The 19563-nt window shown below is 44.4% G+C and overlaps 1 protein-coding gene across 6 annotated transcripts in view; it reads left to right on the top strand.

Moving 5' to 3' along the window:
* Positions 1 to 19563, top strand: part of DLEC1 (DLEC1 cilia and flagella associated protein) — a 101857-nt gene extending 82294 nt beyond the window's left edge. For 4 of the 6 annotated variants that reach the window (XM_039355694.1, XM_039355693.1, XM_039355691.1 and 1 more), the window contains 8 exons: positions 1112 to 1234; positions 5668 to 5762; positions 9585 to 9669; positions 11218 to 11412; positions 12997 to 13158; positions 14723 to 14876; positions 17021 to 17141; positions 19327 to 19563. In XM_039355694.1, the coding sequence (XP_039211628.1) occupies positions 1112 to 1234; positions 5668 to 5762; positions 9585 to 9669; positions 11218 to 11412; positions 12997 to 13158; positions 14723 to 14876; positions 17021 to 17141; positions 19327 to 19453 (1062 nt within the window). In that variant the 3' untranslated portion in view covers positions 19454 to 19563. Of the gene's footprint in view, positions 1 to 1111; positions 1235 to 5667; positions 5763 to 9584; positions 9670 to 11217; positions 11413 to 12996; positions 13159 to 14722; positions 14877 to 17020; positions 17142 to 19326 lie in introns of those variants that run through there. The other 2 variants (XM_039355695.1, XR_005558192.1) reach the window with 2 other exon arrangements.

Below are 19563 nucleotides of genomic sequence, written 5' to 3'. Positions count from 1 at the left end.
CTGGCGAGTTGTCCTAGACCAGTGATGACGAACCTTTTAGAGACCGAGTGCCCAAAAACTGGCCCCACCCCTGCCCCACCCCCTGCCCCGCCCCCTCATCCCTCACCCCACCTACCTGCAGGGCCACTCACCGCCTTCAGGGCCCGCCGCAGATCGCTCAGGCACCCAACAGCACTATGGCAGTCAGCACCTTCTCCCCGTGCCCCTCAGCATCAACTGTGCGCAATGGGGGTGTGAGGGCAGAGTCTTGTCTACACTGCCTGGCTGCCATGTCCTTGGCTGTGCTGCTCCACATGGGCCATGCTCAGGGGCAACTCTCCTCCAGGAGGGCTGCTGGAGAGGAGGGGGTCATGGGGAGGTGAGGCTGGGGCAAAGGCACGTGTGCCCACAGAGATGGTTCCGAGTGCCACCTCTGGCACCCGTGCCATAGGTTCTCCACCACTGTCCTAGACCCCTCCAGGTGGGAAGAGGTGTGGAGGAAGAGGTTGAGGGTGTCAACAGCTTAGCAAGAGGAAGCTGTTCTTTTTGCTCTGTTACACCTTTCCATTTTTGCTGCCTCTGGAAGGTTGCATGGAGCAGTGTGACACTCACTTCCCTGCCAGTTCCCCAGATTTCAGTAAAAAATATAGAAGTCTAGTAGCACATTTTCAAATTAACCATTTAAAAAAAAAATTAGAAAAGTTTGCAAATTGTAGGATCTTTCTAAATTTCAGTTACCATAGACTAACCCAACTAACCATCTAGCAAACCTGGGTAGAATAGTAACTTCTCCACTGTGACAACTTTAAAATGGGTGGACTTCAACTCCCAGAATTCCCCAGCCCACAAGGAGAAGCAGATGTACTAGTTCAGAGATGAGGAACAAAGGCCCCTTGGACTTGTGGCAGTTGAAGTCCATAACACATACAAGGGCCATCGTTCCCCTGCCCTGCATTAGAAGGTCACAATCTTCTGGTGCTTGTCCAAAATCTGCAAGCTAGGTCAGCATGCTTACTGGGGAATCCGCCAAGGTTGAAAACACTGATCCAGAGGTTGGCTGTATTCCTACAACTCAGCTATCCTTCCTTTCCTTTCGTACATCCTTTTGAACAGACCCGACTCTTGTTTCCAGGTTATCCCTGCAGGGGGCGCCGCTGCCATTCACATCTCCTTCACTCCTCTGATGCTTCCGGAAATCATTCATAAGTTTGAATGTGAAGGTTTTGCGCTGGGCTTCATGAGTCTGGACAGAGAGGTACACAAAGCGAGGTTCATTTGATGCTTTGCAAGTTCTTTTGGTTTCCCTTTTGCTCCCCAGCGAATCGGGCTTTTCTGCAGAATGAGTAAGCTATGACGTTGAGCTTTAAAAATCAGGCAGTCTTATTTTGTAGGTGTAATGTATAAGATACCTGTGTCTTCCTTGGATGAGTTTCTTTCTCTGGCCCACAGCCAGATATTTATTTTATTTTATTTATTTATTTATTTATTTATTAAAATTTATAGACCGCCTCAGTCCCGCAGGACTCCGGGCGGTTAACAATAAAAACACAACATAACATAACAAAACAAACAATACAATAACAGTCATCCAGGGGTCAGATTTTATAAACCCCAGTCCTGCCGGAAAAGCCAGGTCTTAAGCAGTTTGCGGAAAACCAACAGGGTGGGAGCGGTCCTAATCTCCGGGGAGAGCTGGTTCCAAGACGTGGGCGCCATCACAGAGAAAGCCCTCCCCCGCGGCCCCGCCAAATGGCACTGCTTGGCCGACGGGACCTGAAGGAGGCCCAGCCTGTGGGATCTAACCGGACGAAGGGAACTATGAGGTAGTAGGCGGTCTCGCAAATAGCCTGGCCCTGAGCCATGTAGGGCTTTAAAGGTAATAACCAACACCTTGAATTGGACCCGGAGACCAATAGGCAACCAGTGCAGCTCACGGAGGATAGGTGTAACGGTGTACCGAGGAGCACCCACTATCACTCGCGTGGCTGCATTCTGAACCAACTATAGGGTCCACCAGGGCTTCTCACCCATTTATGAAGCGTTTTCAGGGCATTCATGATGGAGAAGAAGAGTTTTTAATTCCATTTTCTTCAACTCAGTCACATGTGCCTCTATCGGGATCCAATCCAAGAAGCTGGGGAAGTCATTTCTCAGCATCTGCACCTCATTTTGGTAGCATATCCTCTGTCAATCAAATAGTAACAGGCATGGGTTTTATTCCAGTATCCTAAAGGGGGCTGCAGAAGAGTTGGCCAAGCGGCAGCTTTGTTGGCTAATCTTCTGACATTTTGATACGGTCCTTAAAATCCTTCCCTTGTTCGATGGGATTCACCCCAAATTTAGGTTAAAAATCGCTTGCTAACTAAACTCCATCACTTAGCCCTTTACTGTAAGTTGCCTGGATTTATTTATTTAAGAATCAAGTGTATTTGGCTGTCCACTTCACGAGAAGATAGATCAAGACCAGGCAGGGCGAACATGTTAGGGACCCCCCCCCCACCAGCCAAAGAATTGCAACAGGTGGGATCCAAGAAGAGGCTGGAGCTTTGTGGAATATTCTGCCACTGGTGGTGAGGCTGGACTGCACTATTCTGGCCTTCGGTAAAGGTGTAAAAACATGGCTCTGTGGCCTTGCTTGGGCTCCTAGAACAGTGGTTCTCAACCTGTGGGTCAGGACCCCATTTGGGGTCGAACGACCATTTCACGGGGGTCGCCAAACAACGCAGTCTGCCATTTTTTCCCCCTTTTCCTTAGCTGTGCTACTCCCTTTTATTCTATTGGCTTTCGAAAGCCAATGGAATAGACTCTCTTGAATAGAGTCTAATTCTATTGGCTTTTCAAAGCCAATAGGAATTGTCCAGGCTGCCTCTGCCCTGCTGAGCCCGCCAAAAGTCCCATTCTGCAAACGGTGCTGCACCAGTTGAGTAGTCCTCGACTTATGACCAGTTGAGTAGTCCTCGACTTACGACCGGTTGGGGGGTCACGGCATTAAAAAGGTTGAGAACCACTGTCCTAGAAGAACACCTAGCCCTGGGGCTGATTACATCCTGAACCCCCCTCCTCGTCTTCTAATTAACTTTTAGTATTAATTTTTCAATCCATCCTTGCCTTGTCTACAGAGATTCTCAGTCATTCAGGTCATGGGCGTCCCAAAAGTGCTTTTTCAAAAGGCAGCTGCTTCTCGGATTGGTTCCGGGAGGCAGGATGAGCACCATAAACGATAAATTTTTCCCCTAAGGAATAACGACGGGAGTAACAAGGCAGCTGATACCAACAAGCTCGAGCTTGTGCGTTGAGTACCAAACAAACAATGATCCCGGGGACAAAATTTTCACGTCAAAATGCACTGAGTACCAGATTCAATGAATTTCAAAGCAGTGGAAGACTTAAGATATCACTGTGGTTTCTTGGGAGTCCCAGGCCTAGTGACATAACCAGGTCTTGAGGGATTTCTGGAACATAAAGAGGTTGGAGCTGACCTAATTTCACAGGAAATGTTTCATAAGAAGGTTTCAGCAGAGAAGTCCTGTCTCTCCAGATCAGGGGTAGGCCACCTTGGCTCTTTGATGACTGGTGGACTTCAACTCCCAGAATTCCTGAGCCAGCATGCTGAGGGGAAAGGGAGAGTTTCCAAGCTGAGGCATGCCAGCTCAGGAATTCTGGGAGTTGAAGTCCATGAGTCATAAAGTGGCCTAGGCTTAGGTCAGAGGTAGGCCACCTTGGCTCTTTTATGACTCGTGGACTTCAACTCCCAGAATTCCTGAGCCAGCCATGCTGAGGGAAAAGGGAGAGGTTTCCAAGCTGAGCCATGCTGGCTCAGGAATTCTGGGAGTTGAAGTCCATGAGTCATAAAAGAGCCAAGGTGGCCTACCCCTGCTCCAGACTCACCCAATATACCCAATGTATATTCCTAGCAAACGGCACCTGCAGCATCTCCTTCTCCTACCAGGTCTGATGGGGCTGACTGATGATGCTGGATGTGTTTGGGATGATCAGGTTTGGGTAGGAAAGAACATTGAAATCAAAAAGCAGTCCTTGCTGACATCAACAAGCACGCTGTTCTCTTTGGGGTTTGTAATGCTGCATTTTTTTAAAAAAATGAACATCACAGGTCGTCCTCAACTTTCGACCACAGTTGGGTCCAAAATTTCTGTTCCTAAGTAAGACAGTTGTTAACTGAGTTTTATTTTATTTATTTTATTTATGAGACTTATATACCGCTTTAAGTGCAAGCACTCTCTAAGCGGTGTACACCAGTAAGTTGGGGGCAATGTAAATATATTTACATTGCCCCCAACAATCTGGGTCCTCATTTTACCTACCTCGGAAGGATGGAAGGCTGAGTCAACCTTGAGCCGGTGAGATTTGAATCGCTGACCTGCTGAACATAGTCAGCTAAAGTGGCCTGCAGTACTGCACTCTAACTGCTGCGCCACCTCGGCTCTTGAAGTTTTGCCCCTTGCCATCATCGTTAAGTGAATCACTGCAGCTGCTAACTTACCGTATATGCCTGTGTACAAGGCGACCCGGCGTATAAGATGACCCCCGTCTTTGGCGCCGAGTTGCATTCCTAGAATGTCGTCTTATATGCCGGAAACTACCAGTATTTCCGGCGCATAAGACGACTCGGCGTATAAGACGACCCCCGTCTTTGGCGCCGATTTTAATGCGGAAGTCGCCTTATACGCCGGCATATACGGTAGTAACACGGTTGTTTATTGAATCTGCCTTCCCCATTGATTTTGCTTGTCAGAAGGTCGCAAAAGGAGACCATGTGACTCTGAAGCATTGCAACCTTCCTAAATATGAGTCAGTTGCCAAACATCTGAATTTTAATCATGTGGCCATGGGGATGTTGCAAGTGTGAAAAATGATCCTAAGTCACCTTTTCAGTGCCGTTGTAACTTCGAACGATCACTAAATGAACTGTTGTAACTCGAGGACTACCCGTATATAGTTATGAAAAAGGGGAGTTTTCCTTGATTCTTTTTTCCCCCCAAAATTGGTTGCAGCTCATTTGAAAGGCAGAGTTTTTATCATTCACAGTAAGTTACCATATAAGATAAGATAAGATAACCTTTACTGTCATTTTTATACTGTGGGCACAACGGCACACATCAAAAATGAAATTTAGTTGCCCGCTCTCAAAGTGAAACACATGCATGACACACGCCTAAACATACTATGAACAACTTATGTACAGACCCACATCCCTACATATACGTAGCAAAAAAATATTAAATACTGTATAACGGAAGGGGGGAGCGTGAGAGTTCACAAGGTTAATGCTGTATGGAATGAAACTCTGGCTGAATCTGGATGTTCTGCTATGGATACCACAAAGTTCTCCCCCCTCCCAGAAGGTAACAAGGAAAACAGGTCATGAAGAGGGTGTGTAGTGTCCCAGATAATCTTACGGACCCTGCTCAAGCAGCGCTTCTGTGCTATGTCCTGGACGGGAGGGAGGGAACGGCCAATGATCTTTTCAGCCGTCCTCACCACTCTCTGCACCGCCTTCCTGTCTGAAGCAGTGATGCTTAAAACCAGATTGTGATGCTGTATAACAGGAGGCTCTTGGTTGTCAATATTAATATTTACATGTCGGAGTTATGGAAATAAATTCTATAAACTGAAAGTGAAAGCTTGTCCAATCTAATTTCATCCTTTTTGACTTTTCCCTTCCCTCAGATTATTCGGAAAGTCCCTGGGAAAGTAACTCGTAAAGATGGCCACTCTCTTGCCCCACTGAGGATCGATTTGCAAGCATTTGTCAAGCCTGCTCTGTAAGCTGATCCTTGATGTTAAAGGGGCATATTCTGAAATACGACTGTCTTATTTATTTTATTTATCTATTAGGTTTTTATCCTGCCTTTGTTGCTTTATAAGCACAGGCAATCCTTGATTTACAACAATTCACTTAGGGCAGTGGTTCTCAACCTTTCTAATGCTGCGACCCCATAATACAGTTCCCCATGTTGTGGTGACCCCCAACCACTTATACATCACTGGGTGCCAGGGGCGTGGCCAAAGAAAAGGGGAAAAAAATGGCGGACTGTGTTGTTTGGCGACCCCGTGAAATGGTCGTTCGACCCCAAATGGGGTCCCAACCCACAGGTTGAGAACCACTGACTTAGTGACTATTCACATTTATCATGACACTGAAAAAATTGACTTATGACCGTTTTTCACACCGACGACCATTGCAGCATCCCCATGGTCACGTGAGCCACATTCAGACTCCTGGTGACCGACTCATATTTATGACGGTCGCAGTGCCCCAGAGTGACATGATCCCCTTTTATGAACTTACAATAAGCAAATTCAATGGGGGAAACCACATTCACTTGACAACAGTGTTACTAATTTAAGAACTGCAGCAATTCCCTTAACAAAAATGTCGCAAGGAAAGTAGTAAAATGAGGCAAAATTCACTTAACAGATGTTTCACTTAGCAACATAAATTTTGGGCTGAATAATAGTCATATCTCGAGGACTACCTGTAACGCAAAACGGCCAGCATGTGTAATTGTCAGGCCTGTCCCAGCTCGGATTTTCAGGAAAGAGAGACCCTCAACCCCATCTCTAGTGAAAAGTATTTTTATACTGAAGCTAATTGGTGACAGCCTAGCAAAGCCAGATCTGAATATTCCCATGTAAAACCAGTGCTTTTTTCCTCCTCCTGCGCCCTCCCCCCTTGGCCCTTTCATAAATGTCCAGTGGTTATTCAAACTAGGTGTTTTGGTCACAGTCCCATAGCTTGGCGCCTGTTTGTTGGGCATTTGCATGCCGTTCTCACGCTCGTGTCCTTGGATCTCCCGGGCTCTATTCTGGGCTGGCATCTCTGGTTCCTCCCATCCTGTCATCCTCACCCCTCCCTATGTCCCCTTGCTCTCCCCCTCCTCCCCTTTTACGTTAGGATGCCATCGAAGTGAAGCAAGACTCAGTCTTATATTTTCTTTGGCACCAAAAGAGGCGTTAGGGGTTTTTTGGAGGGAGACACGGTATCCAGGTGATCAGCCTGGCCGGGCGTCCCATTCCCCCCCCCCAGTGCGTGCACAAGAGGCGGTAAACACACAGGGCAGAGGTGGGGAAGGAGGCGGGTGACCCAGATGTGTTGCACATCCACCTGGCTCACAGGAGACTCGCATGGTGACACCGGCAGCAGGCGGAGGCAGAGGCATGGAGGGGAGAGAAGTAGCCGATCTTGGCATGGCTGCGGGCAAGCCGAGAGACGGAAAGACAGAGTAGACAGCGTATCGGAATCACCTGCCCTCCCCTAGTATCTCTGCCTCCACCTGCTGCTGGGGTTGCGTGTGAGCCTCCCGCAAGCCTCCCACGAGCCAGGCAGCTGCACAGCACATCCTGATCACCTAGTAATAGTAGTAAAGTTGGAAGGGACCTTGGAGGTCATCTAGTCCAACCCCCTGCTCAGGCAGGAAACCCTACACCATTTCGGACAAATGGCTGTCCAGTCTCTTCTTAAAAACTTCCAGTGTTGGAGCATTCACCGCTTCTGGAGGGACGTTGTTCTTTTGGTTAATTGTTCTGTCAGGAAGTTTCTCCTTAGTTCTAAGTTGCTTCTCTCCTTGATTAGTTTCCACCCGTTGCTTCGTGTCCTGCCTTCAGGTGCTTTGGAAAATAGCTTAATTCCCTCTTCTTTGTGGCAGCCTCTGAGATATTGGAATACTGCTATCATGTCCCCCCTTGTCCTTCTCTTCGTTAAACTAGACATACCCAATTCTAGCAACCGTTCCTTATATGTTTTAGCCTCCAGTCCCCTAATCGTCTTTGTTGCTCTTCTCTGTACTCTTTCTAGAGTCCCTTCCCCCGCCTCTGCCTCCGTGCTCGGACCTACCTTTGCTGCTCGGGCTGCAGCTGCTACCAGACACCGTCAGGCACCACACGCTTGCTGTCTCCTATGCTGGTCACTCCCATCCCCCTGGTTTATTTTGGGGGTAGGGCTTATATTAGGAGCATGCTAAGAAATCAGGCTAGGGCTTATTTCCTGGGTGGGTCTTATTTTTGGGAAAACATGGTACTGGCCCAAAGTCCTCTTGCCAACAGTGGGACAAGGACTCACTGTCTCCTGATGATTGGCCCAGAATTACTCAGCTGGCTAAAGCAGAACTAGAACTCATGTCTTCTGGTTCTAGGCTAGCACCTTAACCAGTACACCAAACTGCCTCTCTTGCCTTTGGTCAGTGATGACATGTTAGTATTGGGGAATAAATTAGGGCCTTCATTTGGCACTGGTGAGACCACAGCTGTACAGGTAGTCCTTTGACTTACAACCACAATTTAGCCCCAGATTTCTGTTGCTAAGCAAAATATTTGTTAAGTGAACTCTGCTCCCTTTTATGGCCTCCCTTGCCACAATTGCAGTTGTTAATTTGGTAACCTGGTTGTTAATTGAATCTGGTTTCCCCACTGATGTTGTTTTTCAGAAGGTTGCAAAAAGGTGACGACATGGCACTGCAGCTGTCAGTTGCCAAGGATCTGAATTTTGATCCCATGACCACGGGGATGCTGCTGCAATCATTATAAGTCACTTTTTTCAGTGCTGTTATAACTTTGAACGGTCAATAATGAACTCTTGTAAATTGAGGACTACCTGTGTACCTTTATGATTTATGATACAAAAAGCACTGTATCTATCTATCAATCAATCTATCATCTATCTATCTATCTATCTATCTATCTATCTATCTATCTATCTATCTATCTATCTATCTATCTATCTATCTATCTTTATCTAGTTATCTATCTATCATCTATCTAGTTATCATCTATTTGTTATCTATCATCCATCTAGTTACCTATCTAGTTATCTATCTGGTCCTTCTCTTTCTTTCTTTCTTTCTTTCTTTCTTTCTTTCTTTCTTTCTTTCTTTCTTTCTTTCTTTCTTTCTTTCTTTCTTTCTTTCTTTCTTTCTTTCTTTCTTTTCCAATTCTCAGACTGCTTAGATAAATCCCATTTTCACAGTGTTATAGACAGGTTAGGGGAGGTACAGGGTAGGGAAAACAAGTCTGGGCAAAATAAGATGGAGAGGAGACAAGATATTGGTGTTCAGATCCATAAAGAGAAGATACCCTGATGATGGTCTTGGCCATGGAAACTGGGACTAGAAATAATGGATATAAAGTGCAGAACCTAGATTTTCTTTCAATAGAAAGAGTAGCTTTCTGACAGCAAGACATAGTAGAACAGTCTACCTGTAAAAGTTAAGGTTTCTCCATCTCTGAAGAAACTTTCCATCTTTTTAAGGAGGAGGCTAGGCAGTCATCTCTCTTGAGCGATGGAACTGTTGTCCCATATAATGTAGATGTTGGCCTAAATGAGGGGTCTTCAAACATAGTCCTTTTATGACTTGTGGACTTCAACTCCCAGAATTCCCCAGCCAGACATGCTGGGAATTGAAGTTCACAATCTTAAAGTTGTCAAGTTGGAAGACCTCGAGCATGGCTCCATCCAGAGATTGGTGTATGATTTCCATCTTTATTTTCACTTTTCATCGTTTTCTGGACTTTGGAAGACTGTTTTTGATTTTCCAGTAAGTCATTTCTCATTTTCCAGTAAGTCACAATATTCTGCTTTCTTCCTGAAGGTTGACAATTGAAACAGATCTTGAGAAAGGGTTGGTGTTCCACGCAGTGGCCAGCAGTTTAATCCCAGAACCGCTTGTCAAGGATGTAAGTAATGCTTTCCTGCTTCTGAGATCACCAAAATGCTTGCATTTTGCACAGGAGGAAAAAAAAAGGATATTTTTTTTTCTGATACAGATCCTTGTCTTACAATAGTTCATTTAGTGATTGTTCGACGTTACATCAGCACTGAAAAACGTGACCTATGACCATTTTCACACTTTCAACCATTGCAGCATTCTCATGGACGTGATCAGAATTGGGATGCTTGGCAACTGACTCATATTGATGACGGTCGCAGTGTCTCAGGGCCACGTGATCATCTTTTGTGACTTTAACAACCCTGTGACTAACTTAACAACTGCAGAAATTCACTTGAAAACGATGGCAAGAAAAGTCGTAAAATGGGGCAAAATTCACTTAATAAATTTCTCCCATAGCAACATAAATTTTGGGCTCAACTGTGGTCAGAAGTCGAGGACTACCTGTATATTTGTTATTTGGAAAAAATCATTTTGGAACAGCTCAGTCCAAGAATAGTTAGAAGGGAGATAGAGAGGACTTTGTAAGTGAACACAAGGCCACTGTTTTATGTGGAACAACCCTGATTTGTTCCTAAAATCAGTTAATTGGTCACAATACATTGGCCATAAAATAATAAACTGCATCCAGTTTTGGTCACTACGATGTAAAAAAGATGTTAAGACTCTAGAAAGAGTGCAGAGAAGAGTAACAAAGATGATCAGGGGACTGGAGGCTAAAACATACAAGGAACGGTTGCTGGAATTGGGTACGTCTAGTTCAGTGGTTCTCAACCTGTGGGTCGGGACCCCATTTGGGGTTGAACGACCATTTCACGGGGGTCGCCAAACAAGGCTGTCCGCCATTTTCCCCTCCTTTTCTTTGGCCACGCCCCTGGCACCCAGTGATGTATAAATGGTTGGGGGTCACCACAACATGGGGAACTGTATTATGGGGTCGCGGCATTAGAAAGGTTGAGAACCACTGGTCTAGTTTAACGAAGAGAAGGACGAGGGGAGACAGGATAGCAGTGTTCCAGTATCTCAAGGGCTGCCCCAAAGAAGAGGGAGTCAAGCTATTCTCCAAGGCGCCTGAAGGCAGGACAAGAAGCAACAGATGGAAACTAATCAAGGAGAGAAGCAACCTGAAACTAAGGAGAAACTTCCTGACAGTGAGAACAATTAACCAATGGAACAACCTGCCTCCAGAAGTGGTGACTGCTCCAACACTGCAACTTTATAAGAAGAGACTGGACAGCCATTTGTTTGAAATGGCATAGGGTTTCCTGCATGAGCAGGGGGTTGGACTAGAAGACCTCCAAGGTCCCTTCCAACTCTGCTATTCTGTCTGAATTTTGAGCATGTAACAATTGGGATATTGCCACAGAATGTTGTAATTTTGAACAGTCACTAAACAAATGGTTATCAGCCAAGAATTACCTGTAGCTGTCAAATAGCGATATTTGAGGCCTTGGAAGTCTTACAAGGGGGGCAGGTGAAGTAAGAAGGCCTGTCCTAGAAATGGCATGTCTAAAATGCGCTGATGTAAACCGATTCTGTTCATTTTCTCCCTTAGGTGCTGACCTATTCAGCCACCACTCTGAACGTGAAGCTCACCAATAACACAGAGACCCCTCTGGCATTCAACCTTCTTTTATCCACTCCCTTCTCTATATCTGGCGTGGACCCTGCAAAGAGTGTGAAAACATCTCAGAGTGAAAGAGATGAAGGAGGAGCACACCTGTTGCTCTACACACTAGAAAATATGCTGGTACGGTCTTGTTCAAGGGATGTTGGGCAGCTTAGGATCACAGTGGGTTAGATCCAGGTGGACTTAAACATGAGCCATCCGTGTGCGCCAGCAGCCAAAAAAGCTAATACAATCCTTGGTGATATAAACAGAGGCATAGAATCAAAATCACACTAAGTATTAGTACTGCTTTATAAAGCCTTAGTAAGGCCACACCTGGAGTACTGCATCCAGTTTCGGTCACATTACAAAAAAGATGTTGAGACTTTGGAAAAAGAGAAGAGCAACTAGGATGACTAAAGGCCTGGAGAGTAAAACATATGAAGAACGGTTGCAGGAACTGGGTGTGGCTAGTCTAGAGCAGGGATCTCCAACCCTCAGCCTATGGCCCACTGCTGGGCTGTAGCCATTTCACAAATGTATGTAAAAATGTAAAAAAGATGTTGAGACTCTAGAAAGAGTACAGAGAAGAGCAACAAAGATGATTAGGGGACTGGAGGCTAAAACATATAAAGAACAGCTGCTGGAATTTGGTATGTCTAGTTTAACGAAGAGAAGGATGAGACATGATAGCAAGTCTCCCAATATCTCAGGGGCTGCCCCAAAGAAGAGGGAGTCAAGCTATTCTCCAAAGCGCCTAAGGCAGGACAAGAAGCAATGGATGGAAACTAACTAAGGAGAGAAGCAGCCTGGAACTAAAAAACTTCCTGACAGAGAGAACAATCAATCAGTGGAATAACCTGCCTCCACTAGATTGGACGGCTGATGTGTTTTAAAAAGCCTTTTGATGCCTTTAGTCTCTTTTTCTCTCCTACCTGACTACCTTGAAGTAGAACATTAAATCATCTCACTGTTTTCATAGACCAGGGATAGACAACCTTGGCTCTTTTATGACTCGTGGACTTCAACTCCCAGAATTCCTGAGCCAGCATAGCATAGCTGGCTCAGGAATTCTGGGAGTTGAAGTCCACGAATCATAAAAGAGCCACGGTTGCCTACCCTTATCATAGACCTATCAAGGAGTTGGATAGGTCTTCTGCCAAAGGATTTGTCTATGAAACATGCTTGTGCATAAGTATGTAGTCTTTTTGCACACTACAGTTACTGAAATTGGTGAAACTAGCAATACAAGCAGTTCTCAACTTACAACAGTTCATTTAGTGATTGTTCGAAATTACAATGGCACTGAAAAAAGTGACCTATGACTATTTTTCACACTTAATGACCACTGCGGCATTCCTGTGGCCACGTGATCAAAACTCAGCCGCTTGACCACTGTTTCATATTTATGACAATCGCAGCGTCCTGGGGTCACGTGATCCCCTTTTGCGACCTTCTGGCAAGCAAAGACGATGGGGAGAGCCGGACTCACTTAACAACCGTGTGACTCACTTAACAGTTGCAGCGATTCACTTAACCACTGTGTTAAGGGAAGTCGTAAAATGGCAAAATCCACCTACCTGTCTCATTTAGCAATTAAAATTTTGGGTTCAATGGTGGTCATAAATTGAAGACTACCTATCATCCAGTTGTCTGTTTCTTCAACTCTTGGCCCTCCTGCCAACTTATCTCTGTGCTTTGTCCTTTATATCTGATTGTTGATAGGTGAAGGTGTCATTTATCACAACCTTTGAGTTACTCACCTACCAGCATCTCCCAGAGGACCATCTGCCAACAGGGCTCCAAGTGGTCCAGCAGGACAGCGGGGAGAAGATCCTGGAGTTTAAACAGGATCTTATCATTGAGTACAGCAACAAAGCTACGCAGGTAACTGGAGGCTGGAAAACTAGAAGCTGCCATTTTTATTTGTCCAACTTCATGCAGATGACAAATGGAACAGAAGGACATACTCCTTCGGGGTGAATCCCATAATTCTTTTACTTGCCCATCTTTAGAACTGTGGTTGGAATGCAGGATTACAGTCTGCCCACTGACTGGCTCAAGGTTGACTCAGCCTTTCAAGGTTGGTAAAATGAGGACTCAAATTGTTAGGGGCTATAAGCTAACTCTGTAAACCGCTCAGAGAGGCTGCAAAGCACCGTGAAGCGGTATATAAGTCTAAATGCTATTGCTATGGCTATCCATGGGAATTTTGGAAGGCTTGAATGGGACAGAATCTCTATCAGAATGGGCTATTAAAACATTTTTAGCTGCATCTCCTCCACAGCCTTTCATAAATCCATTTTCTTTGGCATATCCAGAGCTGAGCCTTGGAATGGCACTGAGCAGCTGAATCTGAACTTTCTCCCTTCTTCTTCTTCTTCTTTTTTTACCAAAACGTCATCAATTTAATTATGTTTCTTGCATCTAGCCAGAAAAATGTTGGTATTAAAGGTAATAAATGTTCAGTTTTAAATAGCTGACATAGAATATTGCTTACTGAACTATGAGAAGAGGATATCTATTCTGGAGGCCGTTCTACATAGTTCGACTGGGTTTTGCCAAGTAATTGGGTTAGATGGATTATATTGCTGCCATTCACCTAGTTTGCGTGAAACAAAGGCTAATAACTCTCTTCCAACTAACCTACTATATTTTATTAAAAGGCTTAAGCTATGTGAAGTTCAAGTTCACTTATCAGATGCATGAAGTGGTTTGCACTGAGACAAAACCAGCCTCTGGAGTGTGTAATGACATTATATGCATCGTAATGCATGTGTGAAATTATTGCCCATAAGGCATATGTGGAAGTGAAGCAAAATATTTTATTTGTTGGTGGGTTGGTTTAATACAATTTAGAGTCCACCTTTATTTCAAATAATTATGGGTGGCTTATACTTTAAAAAGCTAGGAAGAATAAAAAATGAAAAACAGATTCTAGGTCAGGGGTTCTCAACCTTGGCAACTTTAAGACTTGTGAACTTCAACTCCCAGAATTCCTCAGCCAGCAATTCTGGGAGTTGAAGTCCACAAGTCTTAAAAGTTGCCAAGGTTGAGAACCCCTGTTCTAGGTATTCTTGCACCAGTTTTCCTCAGCCTTGGCAACTTTCAGATGTGTGGTCTTCAACTTCCAGAAGGCTGGCTGGAGAATTCTGGGAACCGAAAGTTCACATCCTATAGAACTCAGCTGCCAGCTTGCCCCAAGGCCTGGAAGGGCAGCCGTGTTTTCAGAGACTTTCTTCATTTGATTTGGGTCGTGGTGCGGTGACATCATGACATACATGATAACCATGCTCTTATGGTTTCCTCCAGAGGTCTTTGCCCACAACGTTCACACCCAGATCCCGCCTTAGATACTTACTAAAATATTTCTTTTTCCATCCCACAGGGAAGACCTTTGCCTTCTCAAATATTGTGACCTCACAGGCTCTGGCACTTGATCTTGTTGCAGGTGCTCCCGGTGACTGCATACCTGACCATCCCAATGATTGAGCTCTCTTGTGAAACGCTTGATTTTAAAACCTGCCTAGTTAACCAAACAAGGTCTGAAGGTGTACTTCTGGTGAACCGCAGTGGATGCAGGAGCTACTGGGCAGCTTTCCTGCGTAAGAGAAAGAGTTGGGCTGGTTTTCGTGGTTTTCAGACACAGAGTTCCTTATAGGGAGGGCCATCTCTTAAATTCTGTATTATTATTATTATTATTATTATTATTATTATTATTATTATTATTATTATTGATCATCACACAGACAGCCAGATGTTCAGACTGGATTTGGCATTTTGTCTACCTATCGAATCCTTACCCAGGACCTGGGATAGGCAGATATGGATGTTTGATGGTATTACAGGTATCGTCGCAGGATGGAAGCAGTTCCTAGTAAGACCGCCTTTTGCAATTGATTAATAGCGAATTTGTCAATGCCAAATTCGCTATTAGTCAATTGCAAAAGGTGGCCTTACTAGGAACTGCTTCCATCCTGCGACGATATTATTATTATTATTATTATTATTATTATTATTATTATTTTGCAGAGCTGGACTAGAATCAGAATGGAAGAAATTATCTGCATTTTGATGCAGAGCATTTTTAAGAGTTTGACTTATTTTTATAAATAGATAGATAAATAGACAGACAGACATACGATAGATAAATGGATAGATAATATAGATAGACAGACAGACAATATGATAGATAGAGATAAATAGATAGATCGAGAAACAGACAGACAGACATATGATAGAGAGATAGAGATAGAGATAGTCAGAAAACAGACAGACAGATATGATAGATAGATAGATAGATAGATAGACAGACAGACACGATAGATAAATGGATAGATGATATAAATAGATGATAGATATAGATAGTCAGACAGCTAATATGATAGATAGATAGATAGACACAGACAGATGATAGATAAATGGATAGATATAGATAGATACATAGATAGACTGATAGATAGAGATATAGATAGATAGACAGACGATAGATAAATGGATAGATAGATGATAGAGATAGATAGAGATAGATAGATAGATAGATAGATAGATAGATAGATAGATAGATAGACAGACAGACAATATGATACAGACAGACAGACAATAGATAAATGGATAGATGATATCGATAGATGATAGATAGATAGATAGATAGATAGATAGACAGACAGACAATATGATAGATAGAAAGTGATAGATAGATAGACAGACATATGATAGAGATAGATAGATGATAGATGATAGAGATAATGATAGAAAGATAGAGATAGATGATAGATACATACATAGATACATAGATAAACATGATAGATGATAGAGATATAGGTGATAGAAGATATAGATGGATAGATAGATGATAGATATAGACAGATAGACATAGATGATAGATGAGATAGATGATAAATTAGATAGACAGAGATAGATGAGAGAGAGAGAGAGAGAGATTGTAGTTGTAAAGGATATAGATAGAATAAATCTATAGTATAAATTCAGTGGGAGTCAGCTTGGTGTAGTAGTTAAAAACTTAGGCTAGACATCAGAAGTGAATTCTAGTCCTGCTTTATTCATTAAGTCAACTAGAGCCAAATCTCAGCCCTCGAAAGAAGAAAATTTCTTCCAAAACTGTTGCTAAAACCTGCAGGGGTTTGTATATGTAGTTTTGATGGGGCAAGATTGACTCAAAGGAACTTTTTAAAAAAGTAAGTAGACTGGGAGCAATTTCAATTGAAATTTGAGCAGCTTGGTGAAGATGCTGGCCTAGAAGCCAGGAGATGGTGAATTCTAGAGCTACCTTAGGCCTGAAGCTAGCTGGATGACTTTGGGCTAATCATCAGGAGACTGGGAGTTCCCACCTTAGGCACAAAAGCCGTTTGGATAACCTTGGGTTCTCTTTCAGCTCAGTCCAATCCAACTCACAGGGTTGTTGAGATGGAAGGAGTGTTAGATGTGTTTGCTCCCTTAAGTTAGCTATGGAGCAGGGGTCTCCAACCTTGACAACTTTAAGACTTGTGGACTTCAGCTCCCAGAATTCCTCAGCCAGCAAAGCTGGCTGAGGAATTCTGGGAGCTGAAGTCCACAAGTCTTAAGGTTGCCAAGGTTGAGGACTCCTGCTATAGTGTAATAAAGGCAAGCTAAAAATCAAATGAACAAATATTCTTAGCAGCAGCCAAGGATTAATTCAGGATGATAATCTTCCCTTTAAGAATATCTATTGAAACTTTAACCAGCACTTCTTAATTTCCTTTTAAAGCTGAAGATGAACGGCATAAGGATCCCGAAGTGTTTTGCATCTCTCCAAACAGCGGCATCCTTGAGGCTTGCAAAGGTAGCACCGCTACCAAAGCACAGCTGGTGGTCCGCTTCACCCCCAGGTGGGTCAGGAGAAGCCCCTCGTGGTTCTTCTGCATGTCCCAAGCCCCAGACGAAAGGCAGATGTCGAAAACCTGATCTGCATGATCTTGCTCAAGGATAACTGAGTTATCCTTGTTCATCACCCATTAGGGAATACGACTGCCCTGCACCATGGAAATTTGGTGGCAAAAGGATTTGGCACAGCATGGGATCTTCCACCTCCCGAAACTAAGATCAGAAGGCAGGAAGGCTTCTCTCCCTGCTTTTAAAACTTCCCAAGTTTCAAAATGGTGTCACTTGGAGAGTTTTCACGGGAGAATGAAAATGGTTTTTGCCTTCTGAAGCCATACCGCTCCCATTCCCGTTTAAAAACATTTGGGCAGGGATGGGGGAAATAATGCATTTCAGTCCTACCACTTCCGATGTCTGAAATGGCATACGGTTTCCTGTCTGAGCCAGGGGGTTGGACTAGAAGACCTCCCAAGATCCCTTCCAACTCCGTTCTGTCCTGTTCTGAATTGCCATGGGAGAGGATAGTGGCAACCTCTCATTCATCAGATGATCCACACTGAGAGGGTCTTCCGCTTCGACCTTGCCCTGGGCTAGACTTGATGGTCTCAAGAGGTTCCTCTCAATTCTAGGACCTTGAGTGAGTTGAGGTCCCCAAACCAGGCAGTTTGCCCGGCCCTGTTCTAGAAGATTTGTTTTCTTCAGGTCTTCTTCTGCAGCATGCCAGAACGATTCATGAAGGTGGCAGGGTTCTTCTCACTGCTGGAATACAGGCGGTCCTCGACTTAAACAGTCATCCAGTTAACATTCAAAGATACAACAGCACCGAAAAAAGTGACCTATGACCCTTCTTCACACACACAGCTATTGCAGTATCCCCACGGTCACGGGATCAAAATTCGGACGCTTGGCAACTGACTCCCGTTTGTGATGGTCACAGAGTCCTGGGATCACGTAATCCCATTCTGCAGCCTTCTGACAAGCAGAGTCAATGGGGAAGCCAGGTTCACACCAACAACCGTGTTATTAACTTCACTGTGGCAAGAAACACTGTACCAGTGTTTGTTTATTTATTTATTAAAATTTATAGACCGCCCCATTCCCGCAGGACTCCGGGCGGCTAACAATAAAAACACAATATAACTTAACAAGACAAACAATACAATAACATTCATCCAGGGGTCAGATCTTATAAACCCCAGTCCTGCCGGAAAAGCCAGGTCTTAAGCAGCTTGCGGAAAACCAACAGGGTGGAAGCGGTCCTAATCTCCGGGGAGAGCTGGTTCCAAGACGTGGGCACCATCACAGAGAAAGCCCTCCCCCGCGGCCCCGCCAAATGGCACTGCTTGGCCGACGGGACCTGAAGGAGGCCCAGCCTGTGGGATCTAACCGGACGAAGGGAACTATGAGGTAGTAGGCAGACTCCAATATCTTAGGGGCTGCCCCAAAGAAGAGGGTGTGAAGCTATTTTCCAAAGCGCCTGAAGGCAGGACAAAAAGCAACGGATGGAAACTAATCAAGGAGAAAAGCAATCTAGAACTAAGGAGAAACTTCCTGACAATGAAAACAATTAACCAGTGGAACAACCTGCCTCCAGAAGCAGTAAATGCTCCAACACTGGAAATTTTTGAGAAAAGACTGAACAGCCATTTGTCCGAAATGGTATAGGGTTTCCTGCCTGAGCAGGGGGTTGGAGTAGATGACCTCCAAGGTCCCTTCCAACTTTACTACTACTATTATTATTATTAAGAAAGACTATGAAATGAGGCAAAACTTACTTAGCAAATGTCTCAGCAGCAGAAATGCTGGGCTCAGTTGTAAGTCGAGGACTACCTGGATAGGCAAGCCCTCAGCTTGCTTTGAACTGAGAAGAGTGGATGACGGAGCAGCAGGCGAGTTGAACCGGAACGGGACACCTCACCACGGTCTATTCTCCGCGGCCAAGTCACTGCTGGACAACTTGCTGCAGGACAATTCAACAATTCAATTACTCACTAATTATTTTAAAAAATTATTTTAGCTTCTGTCATTCACGCTTTATTTTGTCCCTCCTTTGGCATCCTTCATTGGTTCTGTTGGACTACTTCAATATTAGTGCAACTCTTGTCCCTGGGCAGTGAGTTGAGTTGTCGCAGGCCCCTTTCATGGTGTTTTTGTCAAAGGGAGGACTCACTTCTTGCCATTCTCTCGTTTCAGAGACAACGTGGTCTATGAAACCACAGTGACCATTGTGGGCATGCTGGGGGAGAAGCCGTGCCTGCTGCTTGTCCACGGAAAGGGCTCCTACGATGAGAAGTATGAAGACCTGCTCAGGAGCACCTGAAGAACAAGCCACCGAGGGGCTTCTTGCAGGCAGCTTAAAGATAGTTGGTTGTTTTGGATTTTTTTTTGTAACACTAGAGAAAAATAAAATATTTCTCTATCCTTCTCAAA

Source organism: Crotalus tigris, unplaced genomic scaffold, assembly GCF_016545835.1.
Source record: "Crotalus tigris isolate CLP2741 ecotype Arizona unplaced genomic scaffold, ASM1654583v1 scf7180000018733.473104, whole genome shotgun sequence".
Lineage (NCBI taxonomy): Eukaryota > Metazoa > Chordata > Lepidosauria > Squamata > Viperidae > Crotalus > Crotalus tigris.
This window is presented reverse-complemented; position numbering and strand designations above follow the sequence as displayed.